General features: G+C 41.0%; 1 protein-coding gene across 3 annotated transcripts in view; it reads left to right on the top strand.

Moving 5' to 3' along the window:
- Positions 1 to 21,165, top strand: part of MXRA7 (matrix remodeling associated 7) — a 91,341-nt gene extending 70,176 nt beyond the window's left edge. For 2 of the 3 annotated variants that reach the window (XM_061616334.1, XM_061616333.1), the window contains one exon: positions 13,501 to 15,337. Coding sequence is in view for 2 of the 3 variants with exons in the window: in XM_061616333.1 (XP_061472317.1) it covers positions 13,501 to 13,540 (40 nt within the window). In the remaining variant the exon portion in view is untranslated. Of the gene's footprint in view, positions 1 to 13,500; positions 15,338 to 20,902 lie in introns of those variants that run through there. The other variant, XM_061616332.1, reaches the window with a different exon arrangement.
- Positions 21,166 to 27,392: the final 6,227 nt, after the last annotated feature.

The following is a 27,392-nucleotide window of genomic DNA, read 5'->3' as shown; positions in this document are numbered from 1 at the left end:
CATAGCAAGAATGAGCCACAGGAATTTAATGCCTCAGCTCACAGGATCCATCTGGCTGATCTTTGAATCCACATTCTGACTTCATCCAAGTCTGGCAAACTTGCCTCTCAAATTTGAAATTTAAAATCTCAGTCTAACTGAATTACTTTGAGTTGGATAGCACTTCTTTCCATTCAGCATTAGGTTGAGTTTCTGGTTGTAATAATTGCCCTCTTTTGTTCCTGGAGGAATTGTCCACCAAAACTGAATGGTGTGCAGCAGAATGGTGTTATTATGACTATATAATAAAGACAGTGTTTATATGTAAGGGATTAAGACTGAGAGACAATGGTGTTCCTAAGGCCACCCACTGAATTTGTAGCTTCGCTGAGTTCTGACTTTCTAGTTCAGAGTTTGGGTTCTTTACTGTAGCACACCAATACCATAATTTAATCAGTGAATCATATGCTGAAATCTCTCACTGAAATCAATGGGATTTTAAAGTGTTTACCTTTGAAGGGATTGTGCCCTGGGTGTTTAATTTTGGAACCTATATGCATTATAGGACACATTGACCCCAACCCACTAATATTCTTTGCCACAGTTTTGCTCTGTGGTTTATAATCTAAAGCTTGCATTTTGGCTTAAATCAGCCTTTTCCAACCTGGTCCCCTCCAGGCATTTTGGACTGCCACTTCCATCAGACCCAGCTAGCTTGGCCAATGGTCAGGGATGATAGGAGTTGTCGTTCAAAATATCTGGATGGCACCAGGTTGGGAAGGCTGGTTTATGTAGACACTACACAACAATAATAAAAAGTGCTTAGCTTGCAGTATAGTTATTGCAATAAGAGGGATGCACTTTAGAAAGGACCATTTGCACAGCAGCTCCAGCAATGTTCATACTGGAGACAAGAAAGATTTGCTTATCTGCAAATCATTAGTGTTTAGCAGTTATATACTACTTCTCAAGTATTCAGAAACATTTTGCATGCTTTATCTATTTATTTACTTATTTAATAAATTTATATCCCACCCTTCCTCCCAAAGAAGTCCAGGTAAGCATTATCTCAGTAATCCTTACAAACCCAATGAGGAAGGTCAGTAGTATTTATTATTCTCCAGACTGAGATTAGAGCAGGGGGAGATGAGAGAATGACTTGCCTAAGGCCACCTACTGAATCCATGGTAGAAATGAGACTTGAACCTGGGACTTCTAATCACAGCTCTCTTAACCACTCAGCTACGGTAGCTCTGTACTTGCTTGGGTTGTTACCTGGCCAGAAAAAAACAACAGCATGGCTATCGACAGCAATAATTGTAAAAGGATCTAGTATACTCCATTACCTGTAAGGAGTATATCCTGTGAAATTTTTGCTTTTGTTGTGGTGATTGCTGTATATTTTTTCTGGAGTCAATGTAGATATTTCTTTTTCTGTAAAAATAAAAAGTTAACAAATTAATAATAATAATAATAATTAAATAAATAAATAAATAACAGCCTGGCTTGCTCCTCTGCCTTTAACATAGGTTTGATAGCCTTTTCTCATCCAGGATCTAATCCTAATAAACTCTAATTGGTCCAGATAAAATTGCAGTTCAAGGGACAACTACAGGGGCCAGTTCAAAATCTGGCAAGAAAAACAGTGGCCAACAAGGAGAGAATGCAGGGGATGTCCTGGTTATGTCCGTTTTCTGATTGGGAAGAACTTTAATCTTAAAAACAAACAAAAAAACAAAAAGTTGAGCACTTCACATAGCAATGCTATGGAAAGGCAATGCAAGGGATATGTTCAGAGCTGGTCTACATCAGAGGCCAAGAAAATAGACAGGAACAGCAGAGGTTGAAGGTAGCTGAAGACTATGGTTTATGGTCATGCCAAGGTAAATCAACTGGGAGATCAATCCAAGGTTAAAGTTCCCCAGATTACAGCGCAAATGAGGAAAGTCACAGCCCCAGGAACAGAGGGTGAGGAAAGGAGGCGAAGAGCAAGCTATGATGCAGGAACCACCAGGGATCAAGAGCAGCTAAGGCTTCCAGTGAAAAGCCCAAAGGCTTCAGGTTAAAAGCCAGATGGCAAGACTGGGGAAGGAACAAACAACTAGAGGTCTGCCAGAATCCACCTGCACTGCATAGGCTGTCCATGAGCTGCACCTCAAAAGCCTTTGTCCTCTTAGATTAGCTCCATGTCAGAACTTGTCTTGGTAGCTGAGGAGCAGTATTGGTGTCCAGTGGCAATTCCAGCTCCTCTTTGGCAAGATGTTGTCAATGAGCTCCCGCCCCTTCCTCCCGCATGACCGTTGCCACTATTTATTTCCATGCATCTCCCTTTGGGCTCATTTGGCACCCCTTCCAAAGAGAATGAGGATAAGGCATGCAGAGGGTGCTGCCCATTCTCCTTGCTTACTCCAAGATGGCAAAGGAACCAGTAGCAACAGCAAGCGGGGGCAGCAGCTGGCCCAAAAGGCTGCAGGGATTGGGAGTGGGCCCTCTATAGGAGTGTGGACCTCAATAGGTGCCTGGCAGTGCCGGCCCCTGGTGCCAACCTTGTCAGGGTTGCAAATATCCCAAGATAATAATTTAAGCTGGCCTAAAGTAACAAGGTTTTGGACTGCAGCCAAAAGCTGCAGTCCACAAGCCATTTCAAATAGCAAACTTGCACTTAAACTTAGTCGTCAAGGGAGCAAAACATCCCATTCCAGTCCTGACACTGGACACTGCCTGGAAGTACATCCAGTAGATTTCAAATGGGTTCTGGATTATATATTTATTTATAAAACATTACCTTTCCCCCCCCTCTCCCTCCCACCTGCCTATTTGGAAGTCTAAAAGATGTATTTTAGAAGCAGGGGGATAAGACAGCTTCAGAAAGTTATTTGTGAATTATCCCATGTATATGTCCAGTTCTGTTCATATTGGCATTTGATCCTAAAAGCTGCAATAATTCAAGGCAGGATCTGATTCTAGACTTGGTCCTTTCCAGACTTCTAGTTATTTACACTACCTTTTCCTGAGGGAACAATATGACATTCCTGGTGTTGGGGCGCCCTCTGTAGATCTTGGCAAGCTTCTCTGATTTGAAGTCTTGTTTTAAGTCTCCAGCTGCAAAATCCCTTTACCTTTTTTGTGTTATAGGGGCTTAACCACACCAGATCTGAACTGGCTTTACGACCAGTTGCTCCACCCAGGGAAACCTTGGAATTGTGGCTTGAAGGTGGCAGCAGCGGTGGCTCTCGCCAAGCATTCTTTGGAGAAACCTTGGCAGTTAACACGGACTGTGAGCGCACTAGTTGCCTAGAGCAAAGCATTTCCATTAGCCACACCTGGAGGGGCTTGGGTTGATCTGCCAATCAGCTGCGAAATCTCTTTGAAGCTGATTTTTTTAAATCAAAAAACCCATACTTGAGCTGCTCCCACCAGGTTTTACAGGAAAAAGGTTTGATTAGTGTTGTGTGCCCCCATTTTCAGAAGAGAAAGATGGAGATGCACTGGAACCAACAGAACAGTGAATGGGTTTCTACCCATGGTATAAAACCAAGGTACTGCAGGTTGTTCAGCGTATCTAAGCAAGCGGGTAGAAACACAGCTTTTCTTGTTCACCAGGCTGCAGCAACTCACTGAAGTCCAGAATAAGCCTACACAGACCAGTTTGCAACTGTCTTGAGAGAGTCTTTTGTACTCGGCTAAAGATTAGCAAAGCAGCAGATCTGGCTGGGATGGGAGTGAGGGGGAAACTTGCCCATTTTAGAGCCATGTGTTTTTTGTTCATTTTGCTGCCAAATTTCTCTTTCTGCTGCACTTTCCGTTGTGGCCAATATTAGCTCAGCTCAGAACAGATCTGTTGATATTAATTACCGTGATTCACTAAGGTCCATTAATTTCAGTGGGTCTACCCTGAGTAGTATATAATCCACAATATCTTGTTTTAGTGCCATAGATGAGAGAAATTGAAAGTGGGGCCCTTGCACTGAGGGTTTGGGCCTATGACTAAGGCACTGGGTAGTAAGAAACTGTGGCTGATTCGTGTGAGATTTCCATTTCGAGGTGTGTGTCTGTGCACATATGCTTAACCCAGGATAATGCCCCTCCCAGTTTTAGGGTCAGCCAGAGGCTAAGGACAACATATGAGTTTTGAAAGACCCATGAAGCTCAAAGTGCTTTCATAATGTCACCCCACCTGGGAAACAAAATGTCATTCTATTTTAACCACCACTTGATATCATCAGGTGCTATGGATGGTAGGTACAGAGAGCCCTACAGCAGTTTTAGAGGCATCATTAGAAATGTGCAGCTGTCAATAAAAGTGGCAGTTATACATCTAGCTCCTCTCCCTGCTTCTGTAATGTGTAGTGGAACGTACCTTGTGTTGTGACAGCATGATTTTATGTTTTCCTGCTACCAACCATTGGCAGCCAGTGAGGCAAAGTGGGGAAAGAAGATGGTGGTGACATTGCAGATTACAACTCGCATACGTTCTACTAGCCCAGGAGTGGGAAACCTTTGACCCTTCAGATATAGCTGAACTACAACTCCCACCAGCCCTAGCAAGCATGGCCAATAGTCAGGGATTATGTTTACCATCACACAGCTACTTTAACCCTGAAATGTGCTGATCCCAAGTGAGGAAAAAGGGAATGGAGTGAATGTAAGCAAACACAGTGAATACAAGCAGACACAGAGAAGTAGCTCATCTGTTTGACCTGCCCTTCATCTAAGACACAGTGGACATAGCTTGCAGCAAATTTGCGTAACACACTCTGAAACACAAATCTCATACAATGGAAAGAACTATAACACCATTACTTTGAAAATAAATGTTAGCGCACCACAATTTTCTTGCTGAAATCCAACAGGTAGGGCAAGAAGGGCAAGGATTTTTCATTTTTGGACTGCTTCTAGTTTTTTTAAGGCCAACTTACAAGATTGTCTTTGTAGTCACAAAGCATCACTGTTGGTTGCACCACTGCAGGTTTGGACTGGACTGATATCAAAAGACAGCTCCTCCTAATGGGAAAAAGGAAAGAAGTGATTGTAGAGAATGAATCAATGCTGCCAAGACATGTTACTGACTTCCCCTTCCATAAAACACAGCTAGGCCTTCAAAGGGGTAGGGGATACACATGAGCAGGTGCCTTTTTGGCATCTGCCAACCCTGCTCTCCACTGTGCATGCACCCCCTCTGCTTGCTCCTCCCATGATTTTTTGCTTGCTGAATCCTTGTGTGAGTATTTATTTATTTATTTATTTATTTATTTATTTATTTGATTTATATCCCGTCCTTCCTCCCAGTAGGAGCCCAGGGCGGCAAGTAGCCTTGGGATGGTAAATAACATCTCCTCCTGTTGTCGTTTGCCCTTTTGCTGCTTGCATTCTCCTTCTCCTCCCACTCCTTGATCAGCAGCTTTGCTTTCTTGTCTAGCATGGTGTTTCTTTGGGATGAGAGAGACTGGTAAGTTTCTGTTCCTTTTTGCTTTTCATCTTCTGCAGCACGATAAGAGCACTCAAGGGTGGAGAAGAAGCGTGGGAGTCTTGAGGCCACTTCTGGGGTGTTACTGCAGTCAGCATAGCTGCCAAGCCATTCATTTCTCTTCAGTCATAATTAGCCAGCATTAGAGCATGCAGACCAGAGAATGTTCATTTCTGCAATGTCATTCCAGCAATAGGAATATGCTGGATATTCCTGCATGGTGCCTTGATTTGCACACAACACCAAACCAAACTATGCCTTAGCGTGCTGGTGCACATTTACAATATTGTGGTGCTTTGCCCTTCCCCCAGTCCTGCTGCTACTGCGCTACTGAGAGTTAAAGCCATGGTTTGGCTTACCATTACGGGCAAGCCCAAGTTTGTGGTTTGTCTTGCTCTAAGCAAACCACAAGCTGTAACAAAGTTTGTTTTTGGCTTACCGCTCATAGTTTGTTTGGGGGAGACAAACCAGAAGCCTAGGTTCACACATAATGCTAAGCCAAACTTGCTCATTCACGCTAAGCTATAGTTTGACAGAGGGTTATGTGCAAACTGAGCTGTGACTCTTTTTAATGCACCTTGCAGACTCCTACTGGATCACAAGTGCTTAGCAGTTGTGTTTGAAGAACTGTAACAATTATTATTAAAAGAGAGAGAAATGAAAAGTTGTAGATAAAATTACAATCTCTTCCCCAAAGAAATTGCTGTCTCAACAACTCTGTAGCCAGGGTGGGGCAAATGGGTGCACTCCCCCCCCCAAGCTGTACTTTGCCCCTCTAGGATTTTTTAAAATTGCCTTTTTAATTGGTAGCTTGACAGACAATGACAACCACCATTTAAAGAGTGACAGCTTGTTTTAAGAACAAGAACAATTTAAGAATAGGACCCTCTGAAAAATTCAGTGAATAAAGCAGGGCAAGTGCACAATGAAAGCCTCATCTGGAAGAACCTCCAAAAGTCTGCTCACTCAAGATTTTCCCCGACTGAGGGTAGATTTTTTATGATCACAGTCACCCTATAACTACTTGAGTGATCCTGAAAAAGCCTGTATATCACCCCCACAGTGAGTGGCTCAGGGGTTATGTGCCCTGCCACCTGTGCAGCCGTGGGCAAGCTGCATAGTCCCAAGGAGCCCAGTTGCCCCCCAGCTGGCAGTTACAGACAAGGAAGGGGCTGGCTTTTGCAGCTGTGGCAAGCTGAGCAGGCTCTAGCCAGCTGGGGAGGACTAGCCTCAGAGGGAGGCAATGGTAAACCCCCTCTGAATACTGCTTACCATGAAAACCCTATTCGCAGGGTAGTCATAAGTCAGGATCGACTTGAAGGCAGTCCATTTTTCCATATAGTAACATGACATTTATTTCTTTATTAAATTTATGTCCTGCCCTTCCCCCCAGAAAGAGCCCAGGGCGGTAAACATAAAACACTAAAAACCGCTCTAAAACATCTTAAAACAAAGCATCTTTAAAAACATCTTAAAACAAAGCATCTTTAAAAACATCTTAAAACAAAGTATCTTTAAAGACATCTTTAAAAAATAATTCCAACACAGACTGGGATAGGTCTCTACTCAAAAGGTTCATTGAAAGAGGAAGGTCTTCAGTAGGAACCGAAAAAATAACAGAGATGGTGCCTCTCTAATATTTAATGGCAGGGAATTCCAAAGGGTAAGTGCCACTACACTAAAGGTCCACTTCCTATGTTGTGCGGAATGGACCTCCTGATAAGATGGTATCTGCAGGAGGTCCTCACTTGCAGAGTGCAGTGAACGACTAGATATATAAGGGGTAGTGTCTTTCAGATATCCTGGTCCCAAGCTGCATAGAGCTTTGTACAACAAAACCTGGACCTTGCACGTGGCCTGGTAGCTAATGGGGTAGCCTTTGAAGACCTTTGAAGAGTTAAATATTAGAACTTTATATTATGGGCTAGAGTTCAACTAGAACTTGGAATTTCCTTTGCTCTGCTTTTCAGTTTCAATTGTATTCTCTACCCAGCTAGCATTATTTGCCTACATTAAGAAGTAAGAGTTTGTTTATTCTGTAGTTGTTATCATGAGTAAAGCAGGACTGGGTGCTTATTGCTATAGGGTGAAATAAAGAGATAAAAATCTACCTTAAATTACTCTTTACTCTTGTAAAGCACTCATTATACTCACAATCATAGTGGCTATTTTTCTTCTTTTTCCTCTGCATGAGGCCTTTTCAGGGTTCCTGGACAGAAAAATCAGCCCAGCAAACAGTAGGAAAAAATCCAATTGCTTTCCACATTTAGCTTTTAATTGCTTAGTTAGTCCTTTATATAGCAACAAATGAAAAAGTTTTCCTTTGATTGTCCAAAAGGAAGGAAAATCTAAAGTTCAGGAACAAGACTAGAAGGAGGGACCCTCAAGGAGGAGTCACACCTTTTGGTATCCCCTTGTTCAATGTTTCCTTTACATCCTTTTTTTTTTTTTTTTTTTTTGAAGGTAATCCAAAGTGTTTTATTAAAAGAAAATGAGCCCATGGACAATTCCTTATTACAAAGAATCTCCATTAAGAATATTTGAAACAATTAGCTATAAGATAATTTCGAAGTTACATCTTATTTCCAGTATGTGAGTATTTTTTTTTACAATAATTTTTATTCAAATTTTCATAAAACATACAAAACAAAATCATAAAACATTCAAAGACAAAAAACAAAACAACACAAAAATGATTAAACAAAAAAATAAAATGTTGACTTCCCATTTGTCGCAGATCAAATCAGTTGTAGGTCTACAATATATAACAATCCTGTCTCTTAAATTATATTATAAAATCACTTTCCTCCAGTAGTTATCTTAATTAATCATCAAATCTCATAAACATTACTTTATTCTTTCCACAAAAAGTCAAAGAGAGGTTTCAATTCTTTAAGAAATATATCTATCAATTTTTCTCCAAATAAACATGTCGATTAATCCATCTCGTTAATAATAATAATAATCTTATTGTCATAACCATAGTCCAAATAAACATATCAATTAATCCATCTCATCAAAAACTGTTAGGTCCAATAATTTCAATAGCCATTATTCCATTATCCATATTAATTCCATCTTCCATCTTCAATAGTCCTGTTAAGTCCAGTAATTTCAGTGTCCAATCTTCCATTATCAGTATTCCATAATAATCTTGCTGTCATAGCCATAGTCATATAATAAGAGTCTGATGGGAATTTCCTCTATCCCAAATATTTTCTTGCCATCAATTCTGAATAAGTTGCTGAAATATTGTTGTAAAGTCATATCTGTGTTCTTCTTTTTTACAAAATGCACTGGCTCATCTCTTGAGAGTTTTTCCATTGTCACATGGCTGCAGTTAATTCCATAGATTTTCTCTATATCAAGCTCCATCACGTCATTCCAGTCCAGAAGATTATCCAAGCCATTGATAACTTTATCTCTAATATCTTCATTAATTTCTTCAGAGATAACGTTCAATTCCAAACAGTAGATTTTATTTCTAATATCCATAAACTCCAGATCTTTTTCCAATTCCACATTTGTTTCAATCTCCAGGGCTTGTATCTTCCCTTTATTTTTTCTTTTCTCATCTCTGATCTCATTCTCCTCTCTCACAGGATCCCCTATTTCTTTAAGCTCCTGCGTCATTTTGCTCAGTTCAATTTTCAGCTCCTTACTGCCCTGTCGCAGGGTTTGTTTCGTTATCTCAATCTCATCCATTATTTTCTGAAACATAATTACTTCCAGATTCTCAGCCACTTTCTTGATTGCCATTTTTAAAACCACGAAAACAAAACAAAACAAAAATAAAGAAGAACCACTTCTTATTTCAGCAACAATTGGGTTAATATTCCAGGCTTGATGACATCACAGTATAAACAGAGCAGCCTGCCTTATCTCTCTATGTTCAAGAACACAAAACAAATTTAGTTTCCAGCATCAAAACAGTTAGTGGCGTCGTGAAGAAGCAGATTCGTCAAAATAAAATAGACCAAAAAGAGAATAGTCCCAGACAATATAATGTTCCTCGGAATAGAAATCCCTCTTCTGTTTATATCTTTAGAATGCACTTCCGGGACAGCTTTTTGCAATAGAAACAGAGATAAGCTGTTAATTTCGTGAATAACAGAGAAGAGTTATAGCTCACCCAGAAGTTCTTTAAAGCTGATTCATTTGACAAATCTCTTTTTGCTGCAACAATTTAAACCAAGTAAAAAAAAGAATAGAAAGAAGGGTGCTTGCCTGTTAGTCCGTTTTCTCTTTGAAGAAAAGATAAACGTATCGCATTAATCAGATAGAGCTTGTTCGGAAGTCCGTCCGGCATTGCTGGCTGGACCTTTTCTCATAAATTAATGAAATCCAGTCCTCCCAACAAAAACAGGCTTTTGAGGTTGATCTCTACGTTTCTCCCTGCCCGGGAGAAATTTCATCAGTCAAAAAAAAATGTTCTGACTGATTTATATCTGAATAAGCTTCTTTTGAGGCGGGAGCCCGTCTCAAAAGCAGGCACAAGCGAAGTCACCCTTCCCAGAAGTCCTTTACATCCTTTTTTCTTATGAAACAGAAAATATGCCAGTCATTTAATTCCTGTTCATACTAAATTTTGTGTTAACTTGACCTTTACATAGCCCATTATGTAAATTAACGCACTCTCTGCATGGAGGAGGAGTGAGGGAGAAGGTCACTGCCTTTCCCTTCCCCTGGCCAGTCCCTCACATTCTCTCTATCAGTGAGTGGGGGAGGGGAATTGGCTGGTACTATGTGCCCCCCCTCAAAAATACCCCACCTAGAAATACAGCTGTATTGCCTGCTACATGTTCCCTAAACACCAGTGGCATATGACAGAAGTGGTCTAAGGCTTCTTTCAGCCATGCAGAAGTTGATTTCATTACATTATGAAATCATTCATATAGGCGCAGGTGGGGTGGGGATCATGGTGACTTTTGATCAGTGAGTTAAAGACTCTCTTCTTTACAAGTGCAGTAAAAAGGCATAGAGAAAACAGATGGGCAATGAGAATGCTGCTTTGAGCTTCTGATTCTTTTCCATTTCTGCTCAGCTTCTAGTTCTCCCCTGCTCTCTTTTTTTCTTCATATGTGCCCCACCTAGCAACCCTTTACAAAATTTCCATCTCATATCTTTTGTGTTATACCAGTCCTTCCCTAAGCAAGCCTGTCATTCTTCATCTGCCGACTTTTGGGCATTCTTCTCTGTCAGCAAGCAATAGGAAGGGGGATAAATGGGTTAGGCAGCTACAGGAAAATACTGAAGAAAATGTGGGAATTGAGGACTATCAAGGAATTATTACCTCACATTCCCATAATTTCAAGAAGTTATAATTCAGTCCTCCTCTTACCATTTGTACAGTATTTTGGAACTGTGCTCCTACCAAAGAGACATACAAGGTTAGCTAATAATACATCAGATGAATTTCCTGTATAGAAAGGGATCATCTTATGCAATTCCTGATGTTTCTGGTAAAATCCAGGTACACTGGCTTAAATAGGTGGACTGGACTGTTAGCAAGTTGTTCAGAAATGTGCATTTTGGAGTGGCCATGGGCAAAATGAGATTGTATTTCCAAACTTTTACAGTAATTGTCTTATGACTTAAAAGTGTGTTATCTACTAGTTAACCTCCTTTTCCTCTGCATGAAGAAGATGCATCAAGGATTCAGAAGAACACATATATGTTCTTTTGTTTCCTAAAGGTACTAAAGTCAGTGACTGGCCGCAATGCTAGAATCCAAAAGCATGCAGATCTCTGTTTTGCACAATGCTGCTTATGTTGACAACTGATACTGAAATTATTTGTTTTAAGATTGGGGAGAAGGGTTTCAGCTGAAATGATAGACTGAATAAAATACCTTAAACTAATATTTATGGCATGAAGATAACTGCGGTGTAGTCCCACACCTCAAAAAGAGTTGACAGGACATGCCTAGGTAGGTTATTAACAGCGAAATCCAAACCCAAGAGAGTTTGGATTTGGCAGATCTTAGGCTTTGCTAGCTCAGCCAGAGCTATTCCAGCGAAAGTCCCTCATCGTGGCTGAACCAGAAATAGGCCACTGTAAGCCCCTTACCTTGGCTCAACTGATGGAGCTGAAGCCAGTGGAACTTAAGCCAGTGGAATTGTATGGATGTGAAAGTTGGACAGTGAAAAAAGTAGATAAGAGAAAAATCAACTAATTTGAAATGTGGTGTTGGAGGAGAGCTTTGCGAATACCATGGACCGCGAAAAAGACAAAAAAAATGGGTGTTAGAACAAATTAAACCAGAACCATCACTAGAAGCTAAAATGATGCAACTGAGGTTATCATAGTTTGGACACATAATGAGAAGACATGATTCACTAGAAAAGACAATAATGCTGGGAAAAACAGAAAGGAGTAGAAAAAGAGGAAGACCAAACAAGGGATGGATTGATTCCATAAAGGAAGCCACAGACCTGAACTTACAAGATCTGGTTTCTATCAGATACTATTGGAGGTCACTGGTTCATAGGGTCACCATAAGTCGAAATTGACATGAAGGCATATAACAACAACAATCCCCCAAAGGAGGGGCAGGACAGGGCAAAGAGTGATTTACATATATTCCAAACCTCATTCAGTTTGGTCATGAGATCTAGGGCCCAGTCCTTAAAACCTGGACCCATATTCACCTGCCAGCTCAGGTGGCAGTAGTCCCTTCCACAGGCTCCTGAATGTAGTTTGGAAAGGGTTAATTTACGCTGGCACAAGTTATACGGGCCTCAGTTATGCCACCTTCTTATAATTAGAATTGCTCTGTAAGCCTGTTGCTCCCAAAGCTACTTTAAAAATGGACCATTTCTGAACAGAGTAATGGCATTGAAATACAGTCTGCCTGTCTTTTAATCCGTGAAGCTCCTTTGACAGAAATGAGGCAAAACTGGTTTAAGGGCAGACACATCAGCTTGTTAACTGCAACCTTGTAGAGGTATATCATGATCACTTACACTGCTTTAGCCTGATTAACTTCAGTAGGTCAACATCAGTATAAATGGTCCTTGACTCATTCACTTTGCCTCTTTTTTCTTTATTCAGTCTATAAAAGGGGGACAGTAACTTTTGAGTGTGATTGGACTATGCTGCCTTTTGTAAATTAATAAGAAACTTTCCAGCATTAAAAGGAATACCGAATGTACCTTTTTCTACTGGATGATTAAGTGTGAACTCATTTTGTCTGATACATAACTAGCCATGTCTTACTTATCAGCAGTAATTGTGTCCATTGCTGTCTATGATAAATGGTTACCAGTTCCCATATTGTCTCAACAGCTGACCTTAGCAAGCTTGTGCCCTCTTAATATTTATGAACTGCTGACCCAGTCTTTGATTTTTATGAAAAACATGTGCAGTTGAAAACAGGAAAAAGAAGTAATGCTGGAAAATGTAGGAAAGGATTGCACTGCTAGGGGAAAGGAGTTTGGTTACTTACAGCTATGCACTGCAGTAATTCCCTCCATTGCAAGCTCCATTTCCTTGGGCCAGTAAAAATGGCTTCTGTCAACCGTGGAATGGCTATGCCTAATCTGTAGTGTCTGAGCAGTGCCAGCCCCAGGCCAAACTCTAGATGTATCACCTGTATGAATAAGTTCATAGGCCCAGATTTAGCGTGCACACATCATGCAACATGCTAAGGGTCTAGTCACACTTTTCTTGGGATAGCCAAAGGGTGAAATGTTTGAGGTGGGAGGACACTGAGACATACCAATTTATTTTCAAGGGATCCTTGTCCATTTTCAGTTTGCAGGGCTAGAAGAACTTGAAAGATGCCTGATGCAAAGCAAGAGGTTTCTGAGTACTCGCTGTCTTAGGCTTAGACTATCCTGCTGCAAATGATGAAGCAAATGCCTGAAATCTTGAGGCACCTTTTCTGCTAAGTGCTTTTTGTGTGTGCCTGGGTGGTTCAGAAACTTTCCTTCAAACTCCCTCCCTAAACTCAGTTCTCCTCTGCTTATCTCAGAAAGTAGCAGCAACAAAATAACCCACGGACATGACTGAAAGTGCATCCTCTTTATTTTTCTCCTTGTTTCTCTTTGCAGAACTGAAGACTATATGAAGTTATCCCTAGACTCTTCCTAAGGCTTTCCCTTTGGCATCTTGAAAGGCTTGAGAAACAAACAAACCCCCAAACAACCTGATATGCATACATAACTGAAAAATAAATAATCCCTCAAAATACGGGACTTTCTCTTTGACTGAATGAAGCTGAGTTCCTCAGAATAAATCCTTGTAATATGAAGACTGGAAAGGGTCTCTAAGTGGTTTGGCCCCAAGAGTTATGTGGGCTTGAGAAAGAGACTGAAGTTCCATTCTGAGGGTGCTGCTCTTGGATGTGAAAGTAAAACTTGTGAACAACACAAATGCACTTTGTTGTGTCAACCACTTCATATCTGCTGTATCCCAAAAACAGTATCTTCCTGTTAGAGGTTGTCAATTACATCAGACCTGTACAGACTTGATGTCAAATTATCTAGACCCTTTCCACTACACCACACAGGACCAAAAGCTTCCGTGATATCTTTGAAAACAATGCATTGAGATTTAAAGCATTGTGAAGGTTCCCTTCACCCACAGGGTGGAGGGAAGTTGGAAGGACATGGACTCTAGTGTAGCCTATCTTGCTTCTAGCCTTTTGAAGGCAAAACAGTCCTCCATCTTAGGCAGAAGGAAGTCCTGAGAAATAAGAATGATTTACAGTGCACTCCTAGGCATGCTTACTCAGAAGGAAGTATCATTGAGTTCAATGGGACTTACTCCCAGGTAAATGGATATACAGGATCGCCACCTTAGTGTAGTAGGTTGTGACTGATCTTCATCATAAGCTCTAGAGTTTCATTAAAGCTTGATAGCCAATGCTTCTGTTTACTTAGCCTTTGTTTCCTGTTCCCAAGAACAGAGTTTGAAAACATAAACCATGAAATGTAAGGCAACCCTTGAGTTATTAATTATAAATTTCCTGAGTAACCTCAAAGATATTTGTTTTCTTTTGTCATGCTACCACACTATCACAAGCTTTTTTGAACTTTGTTGCTTGCCTCCCTGAAATATGTATCAATTTATTGAATCATTCACCTGTATAGAAAATCATGTCTGATGGACCTTAGTGGTTAGAAACCATTAATTACTGTAAAACCACAGTGGTTTTATCAATCTTTTATTCCACAAAGGAAGTACTTCAAGGCTATACTGATGTTACTTCCTATTTGTAGAATTACCACTTCAGGTTGAAATTTTTCCAAAATACTCATTTTTTTCTTCATGTTTTGAGGGCAGGCTGATTTAACGGATCATAATATATCAAACCCAGGCTGCTTTTAGAAATGAAATCTTATGCAGACAATACTTGAATTTATTTAGTCAATCATTCTTTGGGGCACCTAGGTTTGGGGAATGTTTTTCTAGCATAACTTTTTTAAAGGGCTTATTTAGGAAATAGCAGAAAGTTTTGGCAATTAAAAAAAGCTAAGCTTCTGCTTCTGTATGTTTTCACTAGCATAATACAATTTGCAATTGAATCCTCTATATATGTGTATATATACACTAGGATATTCAGCTTTGAGAAACCTGTTAGCAACCATTCTGCCTCCAATTCACATTGACAGATTCAGTGTTCCAAACACTATTAACTATGCAAATAATGCCTTATATACAATACAATAGTTTCAGTATACAGCAATATGTATATTGTGCAAGGAATATTACTAGTGGCAGTGAGCAAAGCTATCTCCTCAATAATGACAAAAATGGCTATCTGAGTATTTTTTACATTTTCCCCCCTAAATGTGAAGGTGGCTCTTATATAAACAGGACTGTAATTTCTAGTGGCTTAAAATGTGTATTGCCATTTTCTAGTCCAATAAACCTTTAAATAGCTTATATGAATGGTCATTGTGTTTGTTAATGTGCATGGTGTGCACGCCCTTCCATCCTTGAACTACTTTCTTTGTTTAAAAAATTTACATCACCAGAAAAATACTTTAAACAGCATTATTTATATCTACCATGGAAAACAATACCATAGTTACTGCCCAGGATTAAAACCTAGAGGACAACATCAGCTTTAAAGGAATGGTTTGAGAATTAGATTAAAAAGAGCAAATTCAAGCTATCAATTGATGTAGGCTCAAAGTAGACATTATTTATTATTATGTATTACATTTATACCCCGCCTTTTCATTATAGAAACACAAGGCAGCTTACGTATGGTTCCCAGGCGGTCTCCCATCCAGGCAGTGACCAGACCTGACCTTAGAATCATAGAACAGTAGAGTTGGAAGGGGCCTATAATACCATCGAGTCCAACCCCCTGCTCAATGCAGGAATCCAAATCAAAGGATTCCCGACAGATGGCTGTCCAGCTGCCTCTTGAATGCCTCCAGTGTCAGAGAGCCCACTACCTGTCTAGGTAACTGGTTCCATTGTCGTATGGCTCTTAGCTTAGCTTCAGCAGGGGGCTGACCTCATGTGCCTTCAGACCATAGCCTGGCACCATAGATATGACACACAGTCACAAGCATCTTTTCCCAAACTCTCTGCCCGCACCTCCCTTTCATGATTTTGCCTGCCATATCTGTTTTGTGCCTGCCTGCATTTTACTTATTTCAGCATTGTAACATCAGGGAAGCGAATAATGTCACATGTGGATGGGTCACCATCTGGGCAGCTGAAATCTAGTTCGGGGGAAGTCGAAACTGCAACAAGCAGACTAGAGCAAAGGTGGAAATAAAGAACAAGGCTTCATCTGGACAGCTGCTTTGCCCAATGAACATGGCACTCATCCGGAAAGAGGGAAGGGAACTATTCTTTCACTGAAGTGGTACTAATAATCTTGGAGGGAAGCAGTTAGTGTTAGAGTTGTCATTTGGACTGTGCAACCTATACTGATCCTGCTCATGCTTTTTGGCTAACAAGGATCAGCACAATCCTTCTCCATAGGACTTGAACTGCCTCCACCCTGGGCATTTACTGTGGAAATAGCACACTTTGTTCAGCATTATGTCTTCTCCCTTTCTCCTTTTTCAGCTCCCATTTCCCCCACCCCCAGTCAAAATATCTGACTCTTTTTTAAAAAACACCACCATCATCATAAGCTGTTTGTAGGCTATTTCCCCACAAAGCTGTGCCCAAAGCAGCTCACAACATTTCAAATAATCAAGAGCAATAGATATAATTCAAAACACATAATAGGAACAATTGCAAATAATGCTAGTGTCAATGAGCACATACATTCATAAAAATATCAAAACATACAACTTTATATAAAACAATACAGAGTAACTAATTCAACAGCTTAAAACTAAAGTAAAATTAAACAAGAATAAAGCCTAACACAGAAATAAAAATAGAGGAATAGAAGGCCAAATATTTCTGAAACTGCAAGTTCCTCAGCTGTAAATGGCATTGCACACCTACTCTGGCCTATATAGATGGCCTGACTAGATAGTGCTCTAGTCATTCTCGGTGGTCTCTCTCTCTCTCTCTCTCTCTCTCTCTCTCTTTAGGAATCCCCTCTAGGTTCTTTGAGGAAGAACTGTGGTAGAGGAGCACACGTGTTACATTCAAAAGGTTCCAGGTTCAGTCCCTGGCATCTCCAGACAGGGCTAGATGGACTCAGTAATGGACAACAGGGGGAGTGGTGGCACTTAGCTGACCTCCCAGCAGGTGGGTACTGCTTCTTACTGAGGGGGAGATTGGGAGGGGCAAGGCAGCAGGAGTTTGATTCTGTCCACATGATCCTGCAGAGCCAATACAGCACTCCTGCTGGTGAATTTGCACAGCACTGACCTCTCTGCCGCCTTCCCTGGTAAGCAGCAGCGACCCACCTGCTGGGAGGTCAGGTACATGCCACTGCCCCTCCCACTACCTGCTACTGGATGGACCAGTGCTTGGCTTAATATAAGGCAGCATCTTTATTCCTAATTAACTCTTATCACTTTAACCGTTCTCTTTCCAACACCGCTGCCTTTTTATCTGTATCTTTTTTTCCGCCATCACCACCCAGTTAAAGCGGGGGGGGGATCATGATTATGCTGCATGGGGGAGGGACTATTTAAGCCCTTCCCCTCCACACCATGATCCCAATGAAAATTCTCTCTCCCATCCCACCAACATTTGGGGCTGGGGAAAGGAGGAATGATCACTTGGCTATACAATGAGATTTGGATGCTCAAAGCAGAGATGGTATTCCTGTGAAACAGCAGTGATAGGGTGCTGCTAAATCATCCAGATGTGGAAGCACTCTTGGTTGTGGATGTAAAATTGCTGATTCAGCATGCAAAGAATTATATCCAACCAAGTCATACACAGAATAGACCCATTGAAATCAATGGACTTAAGTCTTTGGGCCAAAAAGCAATACATAAATAAACGATATAATAATTGATTTCGACAGGTCTACTCTGTATGTGAGTAGCATTGGATATTTCATCTGGAAGCACTCAAAGAGACAATGAAGACCAGAACCTGATGTTGCAATAAAAGAAATGTAGGGGCAGTTGTACTGGTAAAAATTGGTAACCATTTCTCTCAGACAGTAATGGCTATGGGCTGAACTAAGTGATGCTCAGTCATGTGAACCACCCACGCCCATCTTCCTCTGGATTGGCAACTGTTGTGTGCACCCCAGTCTCTGAGCAATGAGAGGCTTCCAGGGGTTCCTGCACTTGGAATGAAGGTGACTGGAAACTGTGATGTCTTTAGGATATGAGGTTTTCTTTACACAGATATACAAATTGAGCATAAGATGGAAGGGACTTGTAGCATTAATACTCTAACAGATCTTGCTTCCCCATTAGGCTACTAGGGAGGCGCCCCAAAAGCCATAGCTGCTTTGGATTCAACACAGAAAGCAAGACTCTCTTTCCAGCTTCCAGCTCAGACTAACTCAAAAACACACAGGCTATCTCTTGGCCCTAGCTGGGGTGGGTGCGGAGGGTTCCCTTCCTCAAGAAGCATCCCAGAGTATTTGTTCCTATGGCAACACATCTGCTCTTGACCAAGTCTTTAGACTGGATACTTGAGAGACTTGGCCAGAACCCATTACCCTAACAAAGAAACTAGTTTGACCAGTTCAGCAGATTCCTTTACTACAAACTCCATCTCTACAGACACAGAATTACAGGTTTGGAGGGCACCCACAGACATTACCCATACCACCTCTTCAGTCCTATAACAAAACTTTTGCAGCTCATTTTATACAAGAAAATATCAAGGGAAACACAACATGACTGAGCATTTCATGTAGGCTGGTCCACAATTTTCTGCTCATATGGTTGTATCCTACGCTGCTATTCTGGTAATGCAGCAGACTTCCACTTATGCAACAGTAGTTCACTTCCTTTCCAGCCTCCTGGGCACCCTCAGATTTGTTCCAGAGAGCTGGAGAACCCTCTGGGATAGATTTTGAGGGTGAATGGGGATAATGGATGAAGGGGAAGTCCATCAATTTTTAAGCCAGAAAGGTTTTTTAAAAAAATAAGTCAAATTCATGTTTATAGAAGTTTATTTTAGCTACCATCCAAAAACTGAAGTCAATCTTCATCCTGACTTAGCCAACATTTCTTCTTTTGTCCCACCAAGAAAATTTCATTGAACTGAACTGCATAGAATCAAGGATGTACATGTTCCTGTAACATTACAATAGCAGCATTTGACCCATGGATTTTGCTTGGTCCTTGCCTATAAAAGTTCATATCACAACAGACTTTAAATGACTGTTAGTCATTAAAGGAGTCATTTTTATCCATTAAAAATCTGTCATAGGAAGGAATACAAACCCAAGATCCACTGGGATAAGAGAGTTAGGATCTGGCAGGGCTCCAGCTCAGCCAGGTCTATGCCAGCATAAGTCCACAACCCTGGCTCAGCCAAGGCCGGCCAGTGTAATTCCTAAAAAAAGAGGCATGGTGGGGTGGGACTGGGGAAGATTTATGCAGTGTCCTAACTCCATTAAGCTTAGTCATATGACCTGGCAATCTGATGGAACTTACACTGTCAAAAAGGGCTGTGCATGTTAAACTATTTTAAAGACTTGTTTTCCCTCTGTTAGGATTGGGCCGGCTCAGGCAGCAGTAGCCTCGCTCCTGAATGGAGTTTGGATCTGGTGTATTTTATGCTGGCTTAACCTAACCTGGTGCAAAGTACACCAGCTTCCCATAGTTAGGGTGCTCCCTTAGGATTTCACTCCATTTTTCCACAGACAAAAAGCCAAAACTAATTTCTGTTTTCAGCATCAATAGCCTTCTAACATGTCTGTATAGCAGGGGTTGGAAAGATAACTCAACAGGGATTACTAATGGGCAAGACTTATTGTGAACATTCCCCCTACCTCAATAAAATATGTTTATAATGAGATTCCACATTAAAGATCTCTTCCCTGATATTAGAAATTTCTGAAATAAAATGTACCAATCAGCACTTGGTATTAATTTGTGCATGCCTGATGTCCTCTTACCACTGATGGCTCATTTACACTGTGTTTGCTTCTGAATAACACATATGCCATTGGGACCCCTGTTTGGCCAAGTTCATTGACTCTAGCATAGCTAAGGATTAATCCTCTGTTGTTCCTAAGCAATAGTGTCTACATTTCAACTAAGATCAAGTGGCAGACCTGTTCTCAAGGGTATCAGAGGGGATGAGACACCAAGAAAAGTACATTTAAGTACCATAACTATTAGTAATGCACTTCAGAGATGCTCATTTCTACAAAAGGAAAGTTCAGGTTCAACATGTAAAAATATCACAAGTCACAGTGCATGGCCACCATCTAAGTTCTAAGGGATGGAAGAAATAACCTAAAGGCAAAGATTATTTTTAGATATTCCTCCTATGCTTCCCTCTAAATCGCACTTGTCCTTGCAAATGAAGTTCTGCTCTAAACACCTGCTATGTTGGGCCCGTTTTTCTACTTGTAGAAGCGATCAGTTTACGTGAACTCCTTACCATGTAAGCTAAGTAGTTTGCTGGATGCCATCTTCTGTTATAATAGCGCACTCATTTTGGAGATTAGAAATCTTCAAAGATTAGCAACCAAGACTCCCAGCATCTCAGGTCAGAGGTGCCTGATATCTTCGATTGTAAACGTTAGGAAAGGGTTTCATTCATATGTCTTACCACAATGCAACCTTTAGATCAGAGACAGGAAATGCATTGCTCTCCAGATGGTGTCAGACTATAACTCTTATCATCCCTGACATTGGTCATGCTGACTGGGGCTGATGAGAGTTTGAAACCAACAACAACTGGAGGGTCATAGGTTCTCCATCCCTGCTTTCGATTCTGGATAGAGGATATCCCATGAGATCATAATGCACTCATAAGACAGAGACAAAGACAACAGCACTGATGAACAGCATTAATCCTGCTCCGGTGGATTCTTAGTTTATGAAGAAATTGTATTTCCACTTTCCCTTTTTGTTATTGTTCTTCTCTTCTTGGCAGGATTCAAAGAGAACAACTGGCTGCCATCTTCACCCTCATAAAGGAAAAATCAGATACATTTGGGGAGATGTCTGAAACTGACATCAAAGAACAGCTTAAGCTTTATGACATGTAGACTGTAAGTCATCAAACGTCCACCACTATTTTTTTTAAACTCCTTTAGTGCATTGGAGGCAGCAGGACTATAACTTTCAGCATAAATACACCCAAGATGTTTGACTTTTGGCCTATTAAAATATTCAAGACTAGCGTTTCTCTTACTTTTGGAACTGATTTGCCCTGAGAGAGAAAAATCCGTTTGGTTGGTTGGTTGGTTGGTTGGTTGGTTGGTTGGTTGGTTGGTTGGTTGGTTGGTTGGTTGGTTGGTTGGTTGGTTGGTTGGTTGGTTGGTTGGTTGGTTGGTTGGTTGGTTGGTTGGTTGGTTGGTTGGTTGGTTGGAGCAATTGTTGTCCCAATCAAAGTTCCATACAATGATATTACACTGGTACTGAAGGGAGATAACCTTAGTGCTTTATGAAGATATTCACTAATAGCATGCACTCCCTAACCCTCAACATAAGCATACACAAACATAAAGCCAGACAGACCACCCTCTCCTTAACATCACCCTTATTGTAGATTCAATAATAGGCAAAAAACCTTGCGATTTAAGAATGTACCTATAGCCAACAGATATTTCTATCAAACTTTAAAAAGCAGGGAAATTAGGCAGCTATAGTGAATGCACCAGGGGAGCAGGAGATCTGACCTCCTCTCTGAGATATTGTACTGCCCTACAAATTTGTAAAAATACAAACACAATTTGAATTGGTCTTTCACAATCCAACCCACTTCCTGTGTAGCTTGGAAGAATTTTGTAACATGTGCCTGGGAAGTGTAGTTTGAAGAGTGCTGAGAGTTGCTAGAGGAGTCCTTATTCCCCCTCACAGAGCTACAATCCTCAGAACAGGAGCTGACTGTTAAACCACTCTGGCCACTGGAGCTCTGTCAGAGGAACAGGAGTCTCCTAACAACTCTCAGCACCCTTCACAAACTACACTTCCCAGGATTCTTTGGGGGAAGCCATGACTGTTTCAAATGGAATAAAGTTCTAGCATGGGTGTGGCCCCCTGATTAGTCAAGCCAAACAGCTGTGAGTCTGGCTTTTCAAGTACTGTTGGTTCTTACTGAGCGTGCCCGACACTATAATAGACTTCAGTGTTAAATTTCTTAAATTAATTAAAAACCAATCATGCATTTTTTAAAACTTTTAAACTGCAGAAGATGAAGGTCAGAGTATGGGGCAAAGTCAGTAATAGAATTACAGGTACTCTGTGAATATGGCTGGTTTTTATTTAATTTTGGCAAATTATGAGAACACTGACAGAAAAAAGTTCAACAGGGGTCTGAATTTTTTTCTCTTCTTTTACACTTTGAACACTCAATTCTCTCTGAGTGTTTTGTGTATCACCATGAAAACTTAGAGGGTTGTTAAGCAAGCATTTTTGAGTGCAGAACTATTAAGTTTTGTAAGGTTTTGTTTTGCAATGAGCTTATGGGAAGCAACAGAATGGCATGGGGGATATTTTCAAGATAACACTGCAGAATGTGAAAAATCCATGCTGGCTATAGTATACAGCCACATCTGAACTAAGCTGAAGCAATTTTTTGAAAGTTCTGTAGCGAGTGCAACCAATTGGGTAGTTTGATAAATGTTGGTTGGTATGTTATAAACTCTTATTATATTCTTACGTTTTAGTATGGCATATAAGAACATTTACCACTAGGGTTGCCAGGTTCAATCCCTGAGACTGATCCTGTATCTTTAGGAGAAGAGAAAGTCAGCCAAGTGCAGGTGTTCTTGCAGCACTGTAATGAGAAAAGCCACAAGGTTCTCCCTCCACCCCTGCACAACTTTTAAAGATACAAAAGACCTCTTGGAGGCTGGGCCTGACAACCAAGATGTCTTCAGTATCTTTACAAGTTGTGCAGGGGGAAGGGGGAATTCCACCTTGTGGTTTTTCCCATTACACTGTTGCAAGAACACCTGCACTTGGCTGACTTTCTTTTCTCCTAAAGATACAGGATCAGTCTCAGGGATTGAACCTGGTAACCCTATTTACCACAGATAAAAATAGGACTCAGAATCCACACTTGTTGAAGAAATATTCTGATGGATGCTATGGAAGGAGAAACCTACTTTTAAAAAAAAGGATGATAAATGTTAACGCTAAAGAAATAAAGATTCGTGCTGGGTCATACTATCTGGGATAAATGGTCATAGTGCTAAAGGTGTATCAGGAAATTTTATGAAATAAATTTTGAAAAGTTTATTTTCATGTTATGTTTTCTCAAATAAATATATTCTTGTTTTCTTGAATAAACGTATTCTTGTATAACATACATAAAGGTGGTGGTGGCAAGCCACACTGAGTGTGTGTGTCCTGTTGGTGAGAACAGCTGCCTGAGGGCCTTATATTTGTTCTTGTGCTATTTGCCGTGAAGCTGGCAGAATGGAAGCGGGTGAGTAGGAGAAGATTGCCCTAAGACATCTTACTAGGAGAAAAATATCATTCTGGTCCAGTTTTCCATTCAGATTTTGCTTACTTTCGCCTGGTAGAAAGAAGCCATACAGCCCCTGGATTAAATATATCTAAGAACACTCAGAATATAGTCATGTACTGGCATTTTATTCTCTGGTGAGCTAGTAATTTTATTTATTATTTAAAAAGTCTAAATTGCAATCCACACCAAGCCAGTATGGAGCAGTCTCAGAGCCTGTCCAGGAGGCTACTGCTTCAGTATCCACAGGAAACAATTCAGGAATTTTACTACTTCATATGTTTCATTTGAGGAACATATTGACGAGACTGTTCTGCAGACCCTCTCATGACCTCTTTCACTGATTTCATGTAGATACTGAACATCACAAGGGTCAGAATGGAACCCAGTGGCCTCTATTCTACAGGATCATTCCTATGGAACAGAACAGAAATCTCCCACCATCACCTTCTGAATCTGAAGACTGCTATATGACAGTTTCAGTATGGTCTGGAATTTGCTTCAGACTTTTATTATGTTATTTCTTTCTCTCTCCACTGGGATATCATCTACTTTAACTTGGGATGACCTCAAGGTCCGCAAATGGGGGTTTCTCCAGAGAAGTATGTATGGCCTCTTCAGTAGTTACCTTGAAGCGGCTCTTCAAAACTTTTGTTTCACTCAGCATTTTATTGTCTTTCTTTGTGAGCTAGCCTGCAGTTGTTTTGGGTGGGGTTTTTTTTGTCTTGATTGGTTTTAACAGTAATTTAAAATGGTATATTTTATTGTTTCCTAACTTTTCTAAGCAGCTTTGGGAGGGTTTTTAACAGTGAAAGATGGCAGCATAGCATAACATATATCCCATCTTTCTACTTTTTAAAAGGCCCTTAAAGTGACTAACAACAAATTCATCAAATCCAAACATTAATCAAAATGTTTTTCTGGGCCCCTACATCATGAGCTGAGTAATAACAGCCCCTTAGAATTTAAGGCTTAGATGATGAGAAACAAGTAGAGATAAAATTTAGAGATAATAGTTTAGAGAAAAGGCGGGTCAGAGGAGACATGATAGAAGTGTATAAAATTATGCATGGCATTGAGAAAGTGGATAGAGAAAAGTTCTTCTCCCTCTCTCATAATACTAGAATTCGTGGACATTCAAAGAAGCTGAATGTTGGAAGATTCAGGACAGACAAAAGGAAGTACTTCTTCACTCTGCGCATAGTTAAACTATGGAATTTGCTCCCACAAGATGCAGTAATGGCCACCAGCTTGGATGGCTTTAAAAGAAGATTAGACAAATTCATGGAGGACAGGGCTATCAATGGCTACTAGCTGTGATGGCTGTGCTCTGCCACCCTAGTCAGAGGCAGCATGCTTCTGAAAACCAGTTGCCGGAAGCCTCAGGAGGGGAGAGTGTTCTTGCACTCGGGTCCTGCTTGCGGGCTTCCCCCAGGCACCTGGTTGGCCACTGTGAGAACAGGATGCTGGACTAGATGGGACACTGGCCTGATCCAGCAGGCTCTTCTTATGTTCTTAAAATTAAGACATAACATTTTCATGAATGGTGAAATGAAGCCATGCCTTATAAACTGGTGGGAGGGAACTGTGACTTGTGTCTAAAGGGTTTTATGGAAGTAAGAACACATATTGAGAATGGATACCTATTTAAATAATGAATCATTTCATGTATTATAACAGCCTGATCTATCCAGGTTTACTTACTGAAAGCCTCATTCATTTCACGAGACTGCCTGCTAAGTGAGCATAAAATTGTCACTGTTAGTTTAGTGAAGAAGATAGGCAAAATGTTTTCCCCCAGTTTTCTATACCATTACTTTCTAACTCACTTTCACCAATAGAGAAGAAATTCCTTGTGAAGGTGTTTAAGTGGTGGTTATTTGCACCATTTGGTAGGTTTGCTCTGTGGTGGCAGTTCCGGCTCCCAGCCTAGGACAAAACCACATTTAGTTATAATTTGTCAACCTCCGGTCATCTCCTAAAGCAAATCAGAAAGGTGCTACATCCACAAGGTCCAAGAAATAAATGAATTAATTGAATTACACCCTTAAGAAGACTAACAGCACAATCCTAATCATGTCCACTCAGATGTAAGTCCTACTGAATTAAATGGGACTTTCTCCCAGGTAAGTGAGGTTAGAGTTAAGCATGTAACAGTAGGGTGGTCCCCTGCAGCAGCCCCCCCCCCCAAAAAGCCACCACTAGGGTTGCCAGGTTCTTGGCCTGAGACTGATCCTGTATCTTTAGGAGAAGAGACAGTCAGCCAAGTGCAGGTGTTCTTGCAACTCTGTAATGGGAAAAACCACAAGGTGGAATTCTCCCTTCCCCCTGCACAACTTTTAAAGATACAGAAGACCTCTTGGTTGCCAGGCCTAAAGATACAGGATCAGTCTCAGGCCCTGAACCTGGCAACCCTAGCCACCACCCACTTAGGGGTCATCTAGAGAGAAGGTGTGGGATTCCCACTGCCTTATGGTGGTCTGCTTGAGAGCGGGGAAACAATCAGCTGAACTCCAAATCTCCTGTGTGGCAGCTTCGGCCCTCTCCCCTCTGCTTTCCCAGGCACTTTAACAACCCATAGCCTAGCGGCTAGCCCAAGCAACCTGAGCCATATGGGAGGTTAACCATCCCCTGAGTGTGTTCAGGAACCAATACAACTCAGAAAACTAATTAAGCAGTTTCTTCAAAAGGGGTATAGGTAAAAAGGGAGACGGGACAAACAGCAAGTATGCAGCTCAAAACTGTAATAAAACACTGTATCAGGATATTGGTGTAACTAATCCTTACACTTAATCCGAACTAACAGTGCAGAATTTACTCTCCATGCTCAAAGCTGGCAGCTTCAGGCATCAGTTGCAGGTTGGGGGTTCAAGACTGATTGTTGGCTGCTTCCTGCCAATCATAAGCTAGGTCATGTTTGTCTGGTAGAGGGACTCACACCTTTTGGGGATCGAAAAGTGGCTACCTCGGCTTTGAACTTTGTGTATTATTCTCTAGACATAATAAGGAGGCAGGTGACTTTGCCATAAAGCACACCTGCTAGAAAGTCCCATTGAGCTGAGTGAGACTTACTTCTAAATAAACTTGCTTAGAATTGTACTGTAAGGGTGTAACAGGGAGGGACTTTAAAACTAGGGCCCATCTCTTGAAGGTCAACGAGATGTGATATTAAATGCATTTCAGCATTTAACATGCAGGGGGTTTTGTTTTTAAAAAATGCAAATAGCACCAACAAGGGGCTTGGTGTGTGATAATAAAGTAAATAACAGTAGTAGTAGTAATAATGATGATGTGTGAAGGTATACTCTTTTGATGGCGGTCTGTTCCAAATTCGGTTTAAAGATCAAGATCATGGTCCCTAACTAGGGAGAGCAGAGACACACAGGTCACCTGGTCACAATCTTCTCAACTATGTTGTTTGTTGTTGTTATGTGCCTTCAAGTCAATTACGACTTACGGTGACCCTATGAATCGATGACCTCCAAGAGCATCTGTCATGAACCACCTCAAGATAATAGGCTGTAGCTACCATAATCCTCCCATTAGCTCAAGGACTTCAGCCTGGGCAATGGGACCCCCCCCCATCTGCTCCAGAGGGTTATTTATTTATTTAGTCACCTCATACCAATGGTCTCTAGGTAATTTACAACACATTTTAAAAATATAAAAAATAAAACGAATTTAAAACACAACATACCAAATTTAAAACCCAAGCAAAAAGGACTAAGTAAGCATCCCAAAGGCCTGAGTAAAAAGGAAGGTCTTTCCCTGGTGCTTAAAGATGGATAGAGAAGGTGCCAGGTGTGCCTCCCTGGGGGAGAGCATTCCACAGCTGGGGCAGCGCCCATTCTCGTGTTGCCATCCTACAAGCCTTCCTTGGAGGAAGCACACGAAGTAGGGCATCAGATGACCTAGAATTAGGAGTGAGCAGTGAAGTGGCCAAGTTTGC

This window comes from Rhineura floridana, chromosome 3 (genome assembly GCF_030035675.1).
Source record: "Rhineura floridana isolate rRhiFlo1 chromosome 3, rRhiFlo1.hap2, whole genome shotgun sequence".
Classification (NCBI taxonomy): domain Eukaryota; kingdom Metazoa; phylum Chordata; class Lepidosauria; order Squamata; family Rhineuridae; genus Rhineura; species Rhineura floridana.
This window is presented reverse-complemented; position numbering and strand designations above follow the sequence as displayed.